Here is a 19,554-nt window from a genome sequence, read left to right on the forward strand (position 1 = left end):
TAAGTTGAAATGCGCAATAAATTTGTTAGATTGATTTTTTCTTCAAGAATATCAAACAGCAAATAATTCAGATATAAAATTATGTCAAAATGTGTCCATAAAAAATATATTTTACATATTTTATGTCAGCAGAAAATAATTCAGACATAAAATTATGTCAAAATATGTCGACAGAAAATATGTCTGACATATTTTATGTCAGCAGAAAATAATTCAGACATAAAATTATGTCAAAATATGTCAATAGAAATTATGTCTGACATATTTTATGTCAGCAGAAAATAATTCAGACATAAAAATATGTCAAAATATGTCGATCGAAAATATGTCTGACATATTTTATGTCAGCAGAAAATATTTCAGACATAAAATTATGTCAAAATATGTCGATAGAAAATATGTCTGACATATTTTATGTCAGCAGATAATAATTCAGACATAAAATTATGTCAAAATATGTCGATAGATAATTTGTCTGACATATTTTATGTCGGCAGAAAATATGTCTGTAAATATATGTCGACAGATCTGCCAGACATATTATGTCGTAACAACTCTGTATATATATATATATATATATATATATATATATATATATATATATATATATATTAGGGTGTCCCAAAAAACAACATTTTTGAAAAATATATGCAGAGACCCCCTTAATGTGTTCTATCTAACATAAAAACACTAGATTTAAAATTTTTTTGAATAAAATATATTTTAAGGGGTCCCTCAAGACCCTCGAATATTTAATTGTCCCTAATATTTTCAAAAAAAAAATTTTCAAAAATATGTCAACCTGGTACTCAAATGACGCGAAATTATATAAAAATTTCAAAAATAATATAGATTTCAAATATTGAATTGTTATTTTTGGTTTTATTACATGAAAAATTAGGTTTTTTAACAAAAAACAAAAAAATGCATTTTTATGTATTTTTATGACAGTTTTGATAAATAAGTTAAAATTTTTCTAAATTAAATATTATTTTTGAAATTTTTATATAATTTTGGTTCATTTGAGTACCAGGTTGACATACTTTTAAAAAACTTTTATTTTGAAAATATTAGGGACTCATATTTTCAAAATAAGATATTCAATGGTCTTGAGGGACTCCTTAAGACATTAAGGGGGTCTCTGCATATATTTTTCAAAAATTTTGTTTTTTGGGACACCCTAATATATATATATGTACATATATATATATGTATATATATATGTATATATTCTATAAAAGTCATATCTTGTTATACGATATGTATATAAATAAATTGATTTTAATAAAATAAGGCAGCGTATAACTATTTTTTTAAATATATTTTTATAAATATATTATTATATCTAAAATATATTTAAAAAAATAGTTATACGCTGCCTTTTTTATTAAAATCATTTTATTTATATGTATATATATATTTATAGAGGCTTGGACATTAATGGCGTGCAATCGCACGATATAACTGACCATGCTTATTATATTTTTTCTTTACAATTTGACCGTGATGGTTTTAATGTTTTAATAATTTAAATGCTATAAAAATAAAGAATTATAGTGAGTTTAAAATAAACGTATTTTGTGTAAATTAACAAAAAATGTTATATTCAAATTTTTTTTTGTAGTCGTTTTTTTTAATGATGAATTTAAATACAATAATTTGTTTGAAACTACTCTTCCATGTCTTTCTAAAAATCTTTTGAAAGATAATTTTTCTAATATATTGTTAATAATATCATGAATAAGTTAAATCTTCTGTTGCAATGGAATGATTCAATTGCTTTTTTTTTCTCTATTTTAAAAAAGAAATGTTTGAAAATTTTTTTTTTTAACTTGACTAACTAATTAGAGCATGAAATGATTAAAAAGTATTATTTTAAAAAGGCTACAGTATTTAAAAACAAAAAAAAATTTTTTTCAACATTTTGAAAAAAAAAAATATTTATACAATTTAAAAATAATATATGTAACACTTTTTAGTAATTTAAATAGAAATTGTTAATTCATTAAACAATCATTAGAAATAATTTGTAAAAGCAATTTGCGTAACTTTAATGGAACTTTTCAAAAGAAAAATTATAAGTAATTTATTTTAGACTCAATTAATACGCAACAAAAAGTAATTTTCGCTTTGAGTTTTTTTATTTTTATTTAGTGCTTATATATTTTCTTTTTTGTAAGGAATTTCTTTTTTCATTATTTTATTTTTTTTTTAATTTTCTTCCTAATTTAAGTTTAGCTAGCATTTCTTTTTTTCAGCGTATTTCTGAAATGTTTAAAAACCATCTTAACAGTTGTGGTCAAGTTTTCAAATAATAAAATCATTTGCGTGGTCAGCAATAGCGCTCGATCGCACACCTTTTCTGCGCAAGCCTGATATATATATATATATATATATATATATATATATATATATATATATGTATATATATATATATATATATATATATATATATATATATATATATATATATATATATATATATATATATATATATATACACATATATATACAAATTAGTTCGGACAGTGGTTGAAATAACACAATTATTTGCCACATTGAAGTTTTATTCAAAAAAAACATGCCAATGGTACAAAATCTGATATAATTAATAGGAGATATGACCTTCTTTTGCTTTTACAAGCATTTGAACACGATTTGGCATGGATTCGACCAAAGTTGAACACATTTTAGTCACTTGCTCATCATGATACCAGGTCCTAATTACAGCACTAATTAGCTTTGCCATTGTTGAACAGTCTTTCAGGAGTCTTTGTTTGATTATAGCCCATAAGTTTTCAATGGGATTGATGTCTGGAGAATTTCCAGGCCAGCCTAAAATCTCCAGTCCACTTTCTTCAAAGAATGTGCGCATTTTACGTGAAGTATGGCATGGTGCGTGATCCTGTTGAAAAATGCCATCTCCATCAGGAAAGTCCCTTGTCATACTAGGAAGCAAATGAGTCTCCAAAATAGCCTTGTATTTATCACTATTCATCATTCCCTCTACGTTAATGAGTCGTCCAAGGCCTTTAGCACTAAAACTACCCCAAAACATCTTCTTAGGCAGATGTTTGGGTGCTTGTTGAATATGTCCTGACCGAAGCGGTTCACCTTTGCTTCGTCTCACAAACTTTGACCTGTAGCCATGGACTTCAAAATGCGATTCGTCGGAGAATACTACTTTTTTCCAGTCGTCTGCTGTTCATTGAGAATACCTATGTGCCCATTGAAGACGTTTTCTCTTCATAACCGATGTCAATAACTGTTTCTTTAGAGGTCTTCTGGCAAATCTGCCAACTTCAAGGAGCCTCCGTCGGACAGTTGAAGAAGAAATATTTACGCCTGATGTGGACAAATCTCTCTGAAGGTCTGCACTTGTTTTCTTAGGATTCTTTATACTTTCTCTGATGATAACTGTATCATCGCGAGGTGTTGTCTTGCGTTTTCTTCCACTTCTTCCTTGTCGCAGTGTTGAAGGTTCACCAGTGTCTTTTTTTCTTTTCAAGATGTCACCAACAGTTGACTTGGCCACCTTCATTTTCTTAGAAATCTGTCTAATGCTCAAACCAGCATGTTCTTTAAGAGCTATAATGCTTGCATGTTTCTTGGGAGTGATGTCCATTGTGAATACGAGGTAAATAATCTGTCACAACCTCCGTCACAACCTTTCTGCACAAAGCCTGGAGTAGCACTGAAGCCACTGATGCGTTTGCTAGAATGTCTTCCCGGCAGCAAAGAGTTGCCAGACACCACTAGACTACAGTAAAAAACTTATTTATCTGAAAAAACAAGAGAATCTTTAGTATCATAGCTAAAAGTTGGGCTTATTGTGAAAATTATTCCAATTTTGCCACTGTCCGAACTAATTTGCACAATACTGTATATATATAAATATATATATATATATATATATATATATATATATATATATATAAATATATATATATATATATATATATATAAATATATATATATATATATATATATATATAAATATATATATATATATATATATATATATATAATATATATATATATATATATATATATATATATATATATATATATATATATATATATATATATATATATATATATATATATATATATATATATATATATATATATAATAAGTTAGTTATATCCAGTCCAAATCATGTGACTATAATGCAAAATCAAAAGTAACTATATTAAATTGGGGGAAAGCGACTATTCTTTTTAATACAGGTGTTTAGAAAAAAAAAAGTTATTTAACAATAACTTAATGTCCAACAATTACTTTGAAAGTTAATCAAAAAAAAAACTGCAGAAAAATGTCTTTTATGTGATTTTACTTTATATTTTCATACTTTTAAATCTCTCTCTTCAAATAAAATGATGCTTTACATTGGTGTTTACATATTATATTGATTATTTTAGGCTATAAAAAGTATATTGATATATATTACTGATATTTTGATATTTATTCACCACTACTCAATTAAGATGTAAATTAAAAGTAACCCATCAATGATAAAGTGTGCCGAACAAACATAAAAACATTAGAATATTTAGGAGACCATTACTTGCTAAATGCACTACTATCTACAGCATGATTATCGTATTCAACCACTTTCTTTGAAGTAGTTTGTCTTTAGGAAGACTTAAGTTCTTTATTTTTTTTATACTGTTAGTGCAACATACTGCCCAACAAACTTTTGGCATTTAAAAAGAAAATTAACTCAACAAATCGCTACTGGTTTTTTAGTTTGTTTTCCCCCAATTCAAGATGGTTAATTTTAAAACAAGCGAAGTGAGTCACGCCAACTGGATGGATATGTATTATAAAATTCATTGTATATATATATATATATATATATATAAATATACATATATTTATATATATATATATATATTTATAAATATATATATGTATATATCTATATATATATATATATTTTTGATAAGTATATATATATATATTTGATAAATATATATATATATATATATATATATATATATATATATATATATTTTTTTTTTTTAAATATTTTGTTGACAAAAAGTAAAAATTAAAATGCAAGACCGGAATTTTTTTTTATTAATTGATAGACTGCCTGCCCCAACCAAACCCTCAGTCGATGTAGCAGCACTCCCTTGCAAGTCAGGCTAAAAGATAGTAGATGAAGCAGCACTCTGTTGCAAGTCAGGCTATTTTTCAGCCGATATAGCAGCACTCCGTTGCGAGTCAGGCTATTTGTCAGTCGATGTAGCAGCACTTTGTTGCGAGTCAGGCTATAAGATAGTCGATGTAGCAACACTCTGCGCATGATTTACAGTAAAAAAAATAAAAATAAAAACATTGTTTATATTGTTAAAAACATTCAGAATGTTTTTAAAAACATTCTGGTTAATTAAATTTGCGTTTTATCGGTTTTTTTAAAAAACAATTAATTTGTAATTAAATTAATGGTTTTGACTTTCGTCCAACACGCAAATGTTGGACGAACGTCGAAAGTAACTAAAAGTGACGTATATGTTGGCGTAAGAATTATTTTTTTCCTTCCATGCTTCCCAAATGCAACAATCTATATATATATATATATATATATATATATATATATATATATATATATATATATATATATATATATATATATATATATATATATATATATTTATATATATATATATATATATATATATATATATATATATATATATATATATATATATATAATAAAATTGATTTTTTCGATTTTTATTTAATGCAAAAATGTTGGTAGAAAAACAAAGTGACTTATTTTTTTTGTATTGCAATGAAGTCTGTTTGTTTATTTAGTGAACTTTTTTTTAGTACAATTTAACTTTATTAACTGATTTTTTAAAAAATTTTAATTCATTTCCAATCAATTATGGTATATGCAATTTAAAGGCATTTTTCCACTTAAATATAATAATCTATTTCTGAATTATTTTGAATTAAATACTTTTGTGTCATTAAATTTGAAAAAATTTAACATTTTACAATCCTATAAAAGTAATTTTTCTAACATTTTAACTTCTGTTTATTTCAATATTTTTATGAAAAGTAAACTTTCAATATTTTTAGAAAAAAGAATTTAAAATAGAAAAAAAAATTTCAAACAATCTTTGTGTTTTTTTATTACCCATTCATACAGGCAATAAAACATGTTTATTTTTAAACGTGTTTAAAATTAACAAATTTTGATAAAGTACGTTTAATTTTAAACGTGTTTAAAATTAAAATTATTACCTTTCCATATTTATTTATTATTTTATTTGTTTATTTATTGTTTCATACAGTATTCATTTTATAAAATATAAAACTAATTTAAAATCAAACATTATTTTGTTAGTGTCAACTGTGTATTATTTTCAAAAAAGAAAATTATGCATTTACTATATTATTTTCAAAAAGAAAGTATATTTATATAAAGTTTTTTATTATTAATTAATCTAATTCATATTATTTATAAAATACATAATTCTTGTTAACATGACACACAAACAAATACGGAACTTTAGTGACACTTATTTAAGATGATTCTGTAATCAAAAAATTGACTTTTTTTTTATTGCAGAAACATGTTAACTAAAGTTTAGTATTTGTTTTGCTACTTGCCTTGTCATAACTAATGGTTTTTAATGCATGTTTTTCATTTAGTTTTATAATTATAATTAAAAAATATTTTTCTAAATGGCAAATTTATTATCCATTGGTCGTAGAACTTCAAATTGGTTAGTAATCATTTCTTTATCAGTGATTTTCTATATTTTTGGCAAAGTTTTACCATCATTTAAACAAGGATTTTTCTGTGATGATGAATCAATTAAAAAGCCATATGTATCTCAAGAAACAATTCCATTTTCTGTTCTACTTCTTGTTTCGACATTTTTAATAGTTTTTGTGGTAAGTTTTTAAACTGGTTTAAAATTTTAATAATTGAAAATTTATTTAAGGTTAGAAATATTCTTTATAAAGAAATATCTTCCAATAACATAAAAATACTCTTATTTTTATGCGAGTCTTAGTTGGGATTTTTTATTCAAATAGTCAATAAGTCAAAATAACTCACTTGATAAAAATTTGATTTATAAAGAATTGTATACATTTTTAAATTAACTTTGATAATAAATCATCTTTAAAAACAAGTTTTATAATTGATGAGTATATTCATATAACAGTACAACAGACATTTTTAGGTATGTCTTATTGATTTTATTAACTTTATCTATTGGAAAAAGAAAAATGCAACATGTGAGGATGTTATTGAAACAACTTTGTGCTGCTTTAAGATAAGCAACTGGATTTCAAGGTAAAATTTTTATAAATATGAGTTTTTATGGTCACATTATTTCTATGGTTTCGTGTTTATGTTAAGCAACTTATTAGCAACCCTCGAAATTAGGAAAAATGAGGTCGGCAATAATTTGCCGACCTCAATCTTTTAAAGGTTGGCATCAGGTCAGCAAAAAAAATTTGATACAAAGGTCTTACCATAAAACATAAAAAAGAGGTTGGCAAAAATTACCGACCTCAAACATTTTAAGGTCGGCAGTTAGGTCGGCATTGCCGAATGCCAACCCTAATTCCGAGGGTTGTATTAGTTATGTATGTTTAAACATGACCTCATGACATCAAGTTTAAACATAACCTCTTTTGACAATCAAGTTTAAACATAACCTCTCATGACAATCAAGTTGTTATCTTATCAAGTTGTATTGTAATAAAAAGTCTATAACTTTTTATTACTGTAAAAAAAAGTATTTTCTATTACCTCTTATTGTTTATTAGCTATTTATATTTGCAACTACTTAGTATTTGTTATATATTTATATTTTAAATATAAACAATAAATCATAACTCAAACAATAAATCAATCTTATATTTATGTTTATAATTTTTGTCATTCTATGAAAAGAATTTTATTTTGGAAATATTTCAATGTCTTTTAGGTGAGAATCTAGAATTATTTGTGGAGGTACACAGTAATCAGCCACTGCTCAAAATGCTTATCTTTCATCCATCCAGATGAAAGGTAAGCAATTCATGTAGTGGCTTATCATGACATAAGCACTATTTATGCTATAGTAATCCAGAGTTAATTACCATATGTTGTACTAGCATTATTTGATCTAAAAATCAATTGCAGATCCCAACTGTATAATTAATTTTTTGTTGTTGCCCACAAATTTCAATGTTTATTTAGAATCACGATCATTAGAATCATGTTTTTAAACAATCTGATGCTTGCCTTGATCACCAGAGAAGCCAATTTCATAAAAATCTGTCAATTGCTTATACTAATAACATGCCTATTAAGATTTGTTACTTGCTACTGGATGCACAACATGCTCTTTTTTTTAACATCTTTGCTTCCAAAAGGGCTGCAAGCAACCACTATTAGAGTTGGAAGTTACTGGAAGAGTAAAGATGGAGATTGTAGAGCAAGATAACGATTGACAGTTGACTTAAAAGATTGCAAATTATATGAATCAGGAAAGCAAGATTAAGGGAGCCAATTCCAAAGAACTATTGTTCGAGGAAAAAAACTATAGGAATAAGAGTTTTTGGAGCACTTAAGAACAGTCACAGAAAAAGGATGATACTTAATTGAATGACGAGTTACAGGAGAATAAATATTTAGTAGATGGTGGAAGAGACACTAGCTCTTTAGAGTAGTGCCCTTTATAGTAATTGTAGAAAAGAGCAAGAGAAGCAATATTTTGATGATGTTATAATGGTTGGAGGTTAACTGCAAGAGCAGGTCTAACTATGTTTACAATGTGTTTTTGCACCCTGTCTGAAAGAGAAAGGGCATTATTAGAAGATCCACCCCTGATACAGCAACAGTATTCCATACAAGGTCGGATTTGAGATTTATATAGATTGAGAATAGAATCCACAGTAAGAAAGTGTCAAGCTCGATAAAGAGATGCAACTTTAGCAGATGCTAATTTTGCAATGGATTTGATATACAGTTTCCAAGAAAGTTCGGAAGTAAGAGTTAATCCTAGAAGATGAAGGGTAGATGACTCATCGAGTACATTACTGTTCATAAATATAGGAAGATCTAAATTATTCCAATAACGATTGGCTGAAAAAAATTGAGTTTTATCTGAATTAAAGTTCACCAGCCACTGTGAGCCCCATGCTGTAGCAGAAGTGAGACCTTTTCAAGCTCAAATACATCCTCCAAGCGATCAGAGAGTGTTGGCTTCTTATCACGACAAGAATAAATGCTAGTATCATCTGAACAATTCCACCTTAGATTTGAGAATATCTGGAAGATTGTTAATTTAATTTAAAAAGAGTATAGGGTCAAGGATTGAACTTTGAGGAACCCCTGAAGTTACAGAATAAGAAGAAGAGTGCTGTCCATCAAGAAATACTTTTATACTACGATTGAAAAGGAAGAACTCAATAATCTTGAAGGTATTACAAGATATACCATAAGAAGAAAGTTTATAGAGAAGACCAGCATGCCAAACTTTATCAAAAGTTTTAGAAATGTCAAGAGCAATAACCTTAACCTCTCCACCTTTATCGAATGCACAATAAAACCTATCGGTTATTACTGTTAGCAAATCAGCTGTAGAACGAGAAGATCAAAATCCATATTGATGATTAGAAAGTAAGTTATTAGATTCAAGATAAGAGATTAAGTGTTTGCTAATTAAAGGTTCAAAAGCCTTGCTTATGATAGGAAGAAGACTAATGGAATGGTTGTTAGACGAATCAGATCGTTCTCCAGAATTTTTTAAAATAGGGTTAACAGATACCACTTTCCCGCAGGCTGGGAAACAAGACTCTGGTAAGCACTTGTTAAATAGTTTTGAATGTATAGACGACAGCTCCGGAGAACACTTCTGCAAGATTATAACAGGTATGTTATCCGGGCCACAAGCTGTAGAAGAGTCTAAGCAGGAAATCACTTTAGATACAGATGCTGGAGTGATACAAATGTCAAGCAATGGATCAACATGTTTGACAGTTATTTCAGGTAGAACGCAACTAGTAAAATCAAGAGATGATATTGATGAAAAGTTCTTAGCGAACATTGAGAAAGGCAAAAGTTGTTGGCTTTATTGCCTGCAGAGTCACTGACACTAGAGCCAAGCTATTCAGTGTGATGAGCATTAAAGTCACCACCAACAACAATATTGACTGATGGATAAAGAGAGAGGGCTTAGTCAATTTGATATGAAATAACATCAAAATAAGTGCAGTCTTGACATGAAGGAGAGCGATATAGAACAAAGAGAAAGACAATTGAGTGAAGTGGTGCTAAACGAAAGCACATAAAAGAATAGTCTATGGATTCAAACCTAGTTTCCTGACAAATTGGTTAAATTTTACGAGAACAAGCAAAACCCATGCAATGAGTCAAGAAAATCCAGCATTCAACGTCCTAAACTGGAAACCATGTATTAAAAATACATCTGTGCTAGCTTAATAGATAAAGAAGGGGTGCAAGGCCTCCTAGGCAGAAACTTAAGGGGTAAACAGATAGAATCTGTTTATCCCTTAAGTCTTTGCCTAAGAGGCCTTCTACAAGACAGTAGCCAGATGCATTTAACATCTGCCTTAGATAAGTATTTTTATCGAGACACCATCTCTAGCGTTTACTCAACCAAGAACCCTAAGGAGGGGATGTTTTAAGTCGGAGTTGGCTTCTCCTAGCCTTTGCCTAAAAAAGCATATCCTACAAAGAGGCAGGACATGAAGCAGGTTGTACTGGGTTACATGTTACCAGTTGCTGGATAACCTGACCTTTCCTAAAATATATATCTTTAATGTATAGTTTTTCTTTTTTTTTACATGCAAGTTTTTTCAAGACATAAGAAAAAACATTAGAATAAATTTGATAATAATCAATTTATACAAAGAATTTATTGAGATTATTTAGTTGGTTTTAACATAGGAAATAGTTTTGAAAGTTAACAACTAACAAATATTTTATTTAATCCTATAGTTCACTGCTTCCTTTTTTAACTCACAAACATTCATCAGAATAAAAATTTTGATTAAAAATATTCCTCTTCACAGTAAAAAGTAATGCAAGAGCATGGTTTAAGTTCACCAAAAGCAAAGAGTTTTCTACCCATTTTTCAAGAAAAAGGAAAAAAAATATATATATATATATATTTACATATTTTGTGGACATCACACCACTTGGGCAATACTTAAAAATAGCTACCTTTATTTAAAATGTTTTTTCACTTATCTTGGTAATTGGTAATAATAAATGGTAATTCACCTAATCTATAGGATAAAAAAACATTCAAATTAAAATTCTTTTGAAATGCTTTTTTAATAAAAACAAATGTTAATATAAAAAAAAACCTTGCTAGTAAGTAGTAGTAAAAAAATATGAATAGTATTTGTACGGTCACATGCTTCATATGACTGTGCTAATAATACTTTGTTTTTACAATTTGGCTACAACTCCTTGCATGTTTTAAGTTGGCATGGTTAAAAAAAAACTAAAAAAACTATAAGCTGGAAAGAAAAACAAAAAGAAAAAAAAAAGTGAAACTAAACTAAAAATATATAAATTTTAATGGATGTTAAAATGAATAAAAAAGATAAAAAAAATAAAATAGAAAAGAACAAAAAAAAAAGGCATAAAATTTACATATGATTTTTTTTTTTAATTTAAAAGTGTTTCACTACAAAATGTTTAAAAAAAATCGAAGTTTCAAAGTTATTTAATCCAAACCAAATTACATAAAAGTTTTACTATTTAAAATTTTGAAACTTTTTCAAATGTCTACAAAGTAAATTAAACAGGATTTGAACCCTCATTCAATGCCTATGTAACAGTTAATCAACCTAAGCACTACATCAATATGGCAAAAAGGAAAAATTAATAGCTTTAAACTATTAATTGAAAATTAAATTTTTAATTAAATAGTTTTTTTTTAATCATTATATTAAATCTTTTAAATTAATGGGTAATCATTTATTTTATCATGTGTTAAGTTTGTTTCTCTTTTCAGTTTATGATTTGTTTATTTTTAACTTTCTTTTTAAAATAGTTTTGTTTTTTCAGCGCATTTTTAAAACCAGGGTTGTTTTGATTTAAATCAATTATTTTAAATCAGTTGATTTAAATCGATTTTTTATTTTAATTATTTTTAATGATTATTTATTGATTAATCAAATTAAAGTAAATTGCACTAGCTAAATACAATACTGCATAAACTACTATAAGTTATAATAGTCAAATAATGCATTATAAAATATAATGCATTATAAAATATATTTTAGTTATATAAATCATTAAATTTTTAAATTTATTGTAAGATTTTTATTCATATTAATAAATTTTTTTTCTTCTTATTGAGTAATTACATTAATTTCTTTTTTTGTTACTAATTATATAATAAATATAAATATATTCCTTTTATATAAGAGTATATTCAAATTTTTTTAAATTACATTATTCATTTATAATTGCTTGTTATTTTTAGTTGAAAATAAAAATAATATAACTAGAAATAAAAATGTCTGGTGCCGGTAGAAAAAGAGATGGAGTTTGGACATGGTTTGAAGAAATACCTGCAGAATTCGGGAAAAAGGGTAATAAAGCTAAATGCAAAAGCTGCGGTGTTCAAATGCAAGGTTTGGTTGCTCGAATGAGAAGCCACAAAGGTGCTGATAAATGTAATTTTTTGAAAGATGTTCAAGATGACGAAAACATTATTTGTCAAGACACCAATATCAACCAGATAACTGAAGAACTACAAACTAGTCAATGTTCTATTAAGAAAACTGAATCTAGTCAATCTGCTGTAGATAAAACAAGTTTTTTGTGTTCAAATTAAAAGGCAGTGGCAAGACCAAGCAGTGGCAAGATAGTGACAAGTAAACTGGATTCATACCTTATTAAAACCACTAAATCTGAAAAAGAAGCTATTGATGAGCAGATAGCAAGAATGATTTATGCTACTAACTCCCCTTTTACCATTGACCATCCAGAGTTTATCAAGATGATCCATTTTTTTCGCCCAGGATATAGCCCTCCAAATAAAATCGATATTGGTGGAAAACTACTAGATACTGTTCACAAGAACAGTTTAACTAGCTGTTTAGGTTTGCTACACGATCAGTCTGTAACCATAAGTATTGATGGGTGGAGCAATTTTCATAATGAACCAATAGTTTGTGCAACAGTAACAACAATGAACTCAGATATCTATCTTGCAGATACAATTGATACTTCTGGCCATTCACATACTTCTGACTATTTGATTGATGTTGCTGTTAATTTTATCAACAAATGTGAAAAACATTTTGATTGTAAAGTTCGCAGTGTGGTAACTGATAACGCAGCAAATGTGTAGAAAATGAGACAACAATTGGAAACTTGAGATGATGTTAATGTTATTACATATGGATGTTCAGCTCATATTCTCAATCTATTGGCCCAAGACTTGGCAATTCCAAACATCAAGGAGCAGATTGTTCAAGTTGTTAAATATTTTAGAAACAACCATTTTGCTGCTGCTACATATAAAGCAAAAGTGGGGCTACAACTTATAACGCCCCAAGATGTTAGATGGAACACATTGGCTGATTGTCTTGAATCCTATCTAAAATCATGGCCGATTCTGTTAACAATTTGTGAAGAAAACAGAACAATAATTGATAAGAATATTACAAATATTGTAAATAACCTTGGTGTAAAGCGAAGTGCAGAAGAACTGTTACAAATGCTTAAACCAATTGCTGTTGCATTAGACCTGATGCAGCAGGACAGTAGTACTATTGGTAACAGTGTAGTGATATGGTAAAATCTTCAGAGGGAATTAAGTCCTAAGCTTAGCCAAGATGCTAAGAAGAATTTATCCAACAGGCAATGACCCCAGCTCATTTCTTGGCTAATATTGTTAATTCTAAATACAGAGGTAAAGAATTAACTGATAAAGAAATAGAGATTGGAATGGACTTTGCAGCTTCAAAGAATCCAGATTTTCTTCCACTTTTGGTCAACTTTAAAGCAGAAGCAGCACCATTTCAAAAGTTTATGTTCCATGATAACAATGTTCAAACTATTAAGCCATGTGATTGGTGGAAATCTCATATGAATCGTGTGAATCAGGTATTACTGAAAGTTGTTGAACAGTTACTTACTGCTGTTGCTTCATCTGCAGAAGTTGAAAGAATATTTTCATCATTTGGTCTTGTGCATTCAAACATTAGAAATAGACTCGGAATTGAGAAAGCAGGCAAATCGATTTTCCTATTCAAACTATTTAATCAAAAAGCATTAGAATCAATGAATTTTATTGATTGAATCTTTGAAAATTTGTAAATAATCAAAATTAAAAATGATTTTTCAATGTTTTAAATTAATTTAGTTATGATTTCATTATATTTTTAAAAACTGTGATTAAAAGTTTATTTTTCCAAAATGTAATTTAAATCAAAAAAATGCGATTTAAATCAAAAAAATCTGATTTAAATCAAAAAAATCAATTTTTTTGATTTTTTTCAAAAAAATCGTGATTTTTATCAACCCTGTTTAAAACACACAAATTATCAATATATTCAAAAAACAGTGACTAAGTTATCAATAAAAATGTTTGCGTGGTCATATTAGGTGTGCGACTGAACACGTTTCTTGAAAAGACTTACTATAAAATCATCAACTATAAAATCATCAGCAAATTACTATAAAATCATCAAGTCGTACCTTGGTTAAGTCAGACCATTCGCCAACTGTGTTTTTAGGGTCCCTTGGGCAAAAAATTTCGCTTAACTAGAACTTCTATTTTGAATTGCATATAAGGGCATAAAATAACAAAACTTCCAATACTTCAATAAAAATTCCTAATTTTGAACTCTCAAAAGCTACGTTCGATTTGGTTAAGCTTCAAATAAATTCTATTTATTAATGACTATTGTAATAAAAATTCAAAAACATTTAAAATTCAAAACATAGAACGTTCGAAAATTAAATACCTTTGTGTCACACACATAATTAACTTCATGTTTTCCATATTTGCCAAGTTTACTGCGAATAAAATTTGCTTATATTCCTCTAATTGTATCATATTGTTTGTTATTTATTTCTATAAAGACAAATATAAACAGTTGGTAGCTCATAATTTGTTATGAATGAAAAAAACTTTGTAATTTTTTATCAAGACTTATCAAACGTCTGTGGTTGATTTTATGTGGTGCTTTAATTGTTAATATAATTACCAATATTGGAAAAGTTATGGTTGGTAGATTGCGTCCACATTTTTTAACTGTATGTCAACCAGATTATAGCAAGTTTAATTGTTCAAGTGGGTATATTACTTCAGATGTGTGCACTGGAGACATTAAAAAAATTATTGAGGCCAGGTTTGTTCTTTGAATTTTTTTTTTTTTTTTTTAATAAGCAAAAGCAATTTTAATTATTATTATTACTTATTTTAAATCACCTGTTTTTATTATGATATTATTTATTTACCTGTAGATTATAATTATATATTATTTATTTACCTGTTAACTAAAAGACTTGATTATTTGTAGAAAATCTTTTCCGTCTGGCCATTCTTCATATGCAATTTTTGTTGCAGTGTTATTGTCACTGTATATAGAATATGTTATTGTAACTTCTCAAATTTATTTGCTGAAACCATTTGCACAACTCACATTGATTTGTTTGGGGCTTGCATGCTCGTTTACTAGAATTTCAGATTATTTTCATCATTGGTCAGATGTTTTAGCTGGATTGATTATTGGCACTTTATTGGCTTACTATACGGTAAGTTATTTTATAAGTTTATTTGTCTTAAGTAGTTTAAATGTTACATTATATCAAAATAGCATATTATGTGCTGAAGTTAAAACTCAAAGTGGGGAGGAATATAAGTTGTGTATACTTTTTCTACAGATTCTTAAACTTAAGGATTCTTTGTTATTCTTGTTTAAAGTTTGATATCCCTACTGAACATGACCTCTTTCTCATCACTAGTAAGCTTTTGAATGCTCCCTGTTGTTCACCCCTTGTGAATGGTTGTTTAATCTTGTATTGTATAGGTTGCCCAGTTTTCTCTAATGAGCATCACCATATATAAGTTGAAATAAATTACTTGATGTGGTAGTAGACCAGTTTTAAAACTTTTTGCTCACAATTAAAAAGTTTAAGGTGAGGTTCAAATCCACCCTACGCCTCAGGAAGTACCGCTTCCTGAAGTGTACCAGGAAGTACCACTTGGTTGAAATTTTTTTTTTTTTATTGCAAATGGTGTTTGATATCATAACTATGAATTTGCAATGAGTTTAATGAAAATTATAATAAATTTATGATGACAAATATTTTAGAAAATACAAATGAAAACATAAATATGTCCCTTTTTTTAAAATGCCACTTATTGTTGTCAAACCTGTTTAAAGTTGTTAAAGAAACGTAGAAATGGTTTAAAAAAGTTTTATATATTGTGAAAATATAAGCCTATATAATTTACTTTAAAATTGTTAAATAGATTTTATTTTCCATTTTATATTTATAATATAAAAATATAAAAAATTATTATATAAACATTTTTTATTTATTTAAATTATTTATTAAAATTATTTATAATATAAACATAAAAATTTTAATTGTAAACAATTTTAAAGTTTTTTGAAATAACTTTATTCAGAAGTGATTTACACAATTATGATATCAAACTTTAAAAAACATTAAGAGTTCCTAACAATTTTTCTTTTTTGTAGTAATTTTATGTATTAAGATAATTTCTTAATTTTTTATTTTTGTGCAAACCATAAACAGCTTGTGTAAACCAGCTTAGGGGAGTGTGGGTGTATGCAAGCTGCCCATTTCTGCTATATATATACACACATATATGCAGCTTATATATATATATATATATATATATATATATATATATATATATATATATATATAAGCTGCATATATGTGTGTATATATATAGCAGAAATATATATATATATATATATATATATATACATATATATATATATATATATATATATATATATATATATATATATATATATATATATATATATATATATATATATATATATATATACTTCGTTAAGCAATTTAAAGTTAAAACTGCTCTATAAATTGTCACTACATTGACAAACTGCTTTTTAAATTGTCACTAACTGCTTTTTAAAATAAATAAAGTCATAAACTGCACTTTAAATTATTGCTACATTGTCTTTTACATTGTTGTTGCAAATTTTGTCATTTATATTCCTCTTCATCTTCACAATGGATGTTTAATTTTAACCAGTTGATGATTAATTGATTACAAATAATTAAATGTTTATGAATTACCATACCAAATGTTTAATCATTTAATTTATTTTAAAATTTAAAAACAATCTTTGACAAAATACAAAAACAAACATTTTTATCATCGCCAGAAATTGATGAAAAAAGTTGTTGTTTGGCCCTATAGCCCATTATTATTTCTCTTAGAAATTTCATTATTTTATAATTTCGAAAAGTAGGTTTTAGAGATTTTTAGTAAGTCTTAAAGATGTCATTTATACAGACTAACATTCTTACATCTCTCATACATGGATCTAATTACCTTTCCCAAGGATAAGGCAGAACTATCTACAAATAGTTTTTTCTTTAATTCATCTTTTAAATCTAATGACCACACTAATCCTATTGTCCTAAAGAAACAGTTTAATTCACTGTTAGACATCCTTTTTAATCACTTAGTCCATCATGAATCTGATATCTCTTCTGTGAGCTTGGAGCTTGTTGTGCCTGATGAAACCTTCTTTTTTCTTCAGTTTTAAATGTTCCTATTCTAGTATTTAGAACTGACCTACTCTAGCTGCCAAATTTGTGCCTCTGTCACATTGTTTTAATTTTCTTTAGTGCTATAATCACTTATTCCATCAACCAAAACTCAATCTTACATGACTTGTTGTTCAGCATGTTTGCATCCTTTTACTGTAGCTCAAAAAACTTTTTTTGTCTAGTTTTTTTTGCTCTTTTTAAGTTTTTAATTCAGGCTTCTTTAAGTCTTTAACATTAAGTTAAAGACTTACAGAGCGTTAATAAATACTCCTAACTTAAATAGCTTGCAACCTTGATGAAAATGAATTTGTTTAAAAAAAAAGGATTATTAACTAATTTTATCTTAAATATTTTTCTAAATTGACGAATAAATATTAAAAAAAATTAATATTTTTTGTCTGTTACTACTTTTATTTTATTTTTGATTTTTAAATCTTTTTTGATCTGTTAAATTAAAATAATTATATTTTAACAGATCAAAAAATTTTATTTTTCATTATTGAGTAACAATCAATTCACAGTTCACAAATCTAAAATATTAAAGTTTTATAAACTATTAAATAATAAGAAGATGAATATTGAAGAACTTTGAAGAAGATGAATATTGAAGAACTAAAAGTTGAAGCTACTCTCCTTTCTTTGTTTTTTTTTTTTTTTCTTTATTTTTTTAAACTCTTTTCTTTGTTTCGTTTTTCCTTCTAAAACTTTGGGTAAAATAAAACTTTGTTGGTAAAATAAAACTTTGTTTTATTTTTCCATATATGCTTGATTTAAAGGCATATAAATATATAAGCGCTACGTTTTGAAACAGCATGTAACTTATTAAACTACGTTTTGAAACAACATGTAACTTAGAGTCAACTAATTAGCATTGCATTTCCTTATAAAATGATCTGATTTTTTTTCAGCATTGATATTATTGCTTAAAATGTGATAACAATAGATTTCAAATAAAGGTAAAATGTTTAAGCAAAAAGTAGAAAAATGATAGTTTTGAGAATGTAGAAAAATCAATGGGTAAATTGGTTAATTGTTAAAACAACAAGTTATTTGAAAAACATTTCATGTTTTTTAAATAACTTTTTACAGCATGGTAACTTAGAGTTTTGAATTGAAAAACAAAAGTTTAATTAGTTCTTTTGTAAGGGCAACTTTGTCTATTTAAGTAGAATAATTTTTTTTCGATTATTAAATAATAATAGAAATTTTTTTTCTTTTTTTAAAGATAAATTTTATAATAAAACTTTTTAAAAGAGTAAATTTTTCAAAATCTTTTTTTATCGATTTGAAAATATGTTGACTGCACACAGAGATCAGATAAAAAAACTTGAGATTTCAAATTAAGTTTTAATTCCAATTCCAAGGCCAAAATTCCAAAATAGCAATTAAGTAATCTGGTAGTCATGGCTACATAGCAATTAAATAATCTGTTAGTCAGCGAAACTAGCTTTTAACTTAATTATAAAACTTTTATTAAAATTATTTTTAAAAAAGATTTAAAAAAATTATTTTTATGATAAAATGTTATAATTAAAAAAAGCTTTTAATAATCAGCGATCATGATTTATTTTAATTAAATAATTTCAGGATTTTGAATTCCCATTGTAATCCCTTAATTTAACCCTTTTCCACAATTTCTTTAATTTATTTGCAACCCTTAAATTTATTTATGTGACGTAATATTAGACAATTATTTTTGAGCAGATATTAGTTAAACCTTTTTGTTATGGAAAATACTAGTATACTAACTCTTAAA

The 19,554-nt window shown here is 26.6% G+C and overlaps 1 protein-coding gene across 1 annotated transcript in view; it reads left to right on the forward strand.

Moving 5' to 3' along the window:
- The first annotated feature begins 6,661 nt into the window (after window positions 1-6,661).
- Window positions 6,662-19,554, forward strand: part of LOC100212885 (phospholipid phosphatase 3) — a 30,818-nt gene continuing 17,925 nt past the window's right edge. Inside the window, exons 1-4 of the mRNA XM_065801840.1 lie at window positions 6,662-6,916; window positions 7,210-7,322; window positions 15,164-15,364; window positions 15,536-15,770. Of these exons, the coding sequence (XP_065657912.1) occupies window positions 6,704-6,916; window positions 7,210-7,322; window positions 15,164-15,364; window positions 15,536-15,770 (762 nt within the window). The 5' untranslated portion in view covers window positions 6,662-6,703. The remainder of the gene's footprint in view (window positions 6,917-7,209; window positions 7,323-15,163; window positions 15,365-15,535; window positions 15,771-19,554) is intronic.

The sequence above is a fragment of the Hydra vulgaris genome, chromosome 07 (genome assembly GCF_038396675.1).
Source record: "Hydra vulgaris chromosome 07, alternate assembly HydraT2T_AEP".
NCBI classification, from domain to species: Eukaryota; Metazoa; Cnidaria; class Hydrozoa; order Anthoathecata; family Hydridae; genus Hydra; species Hydra vulgaris.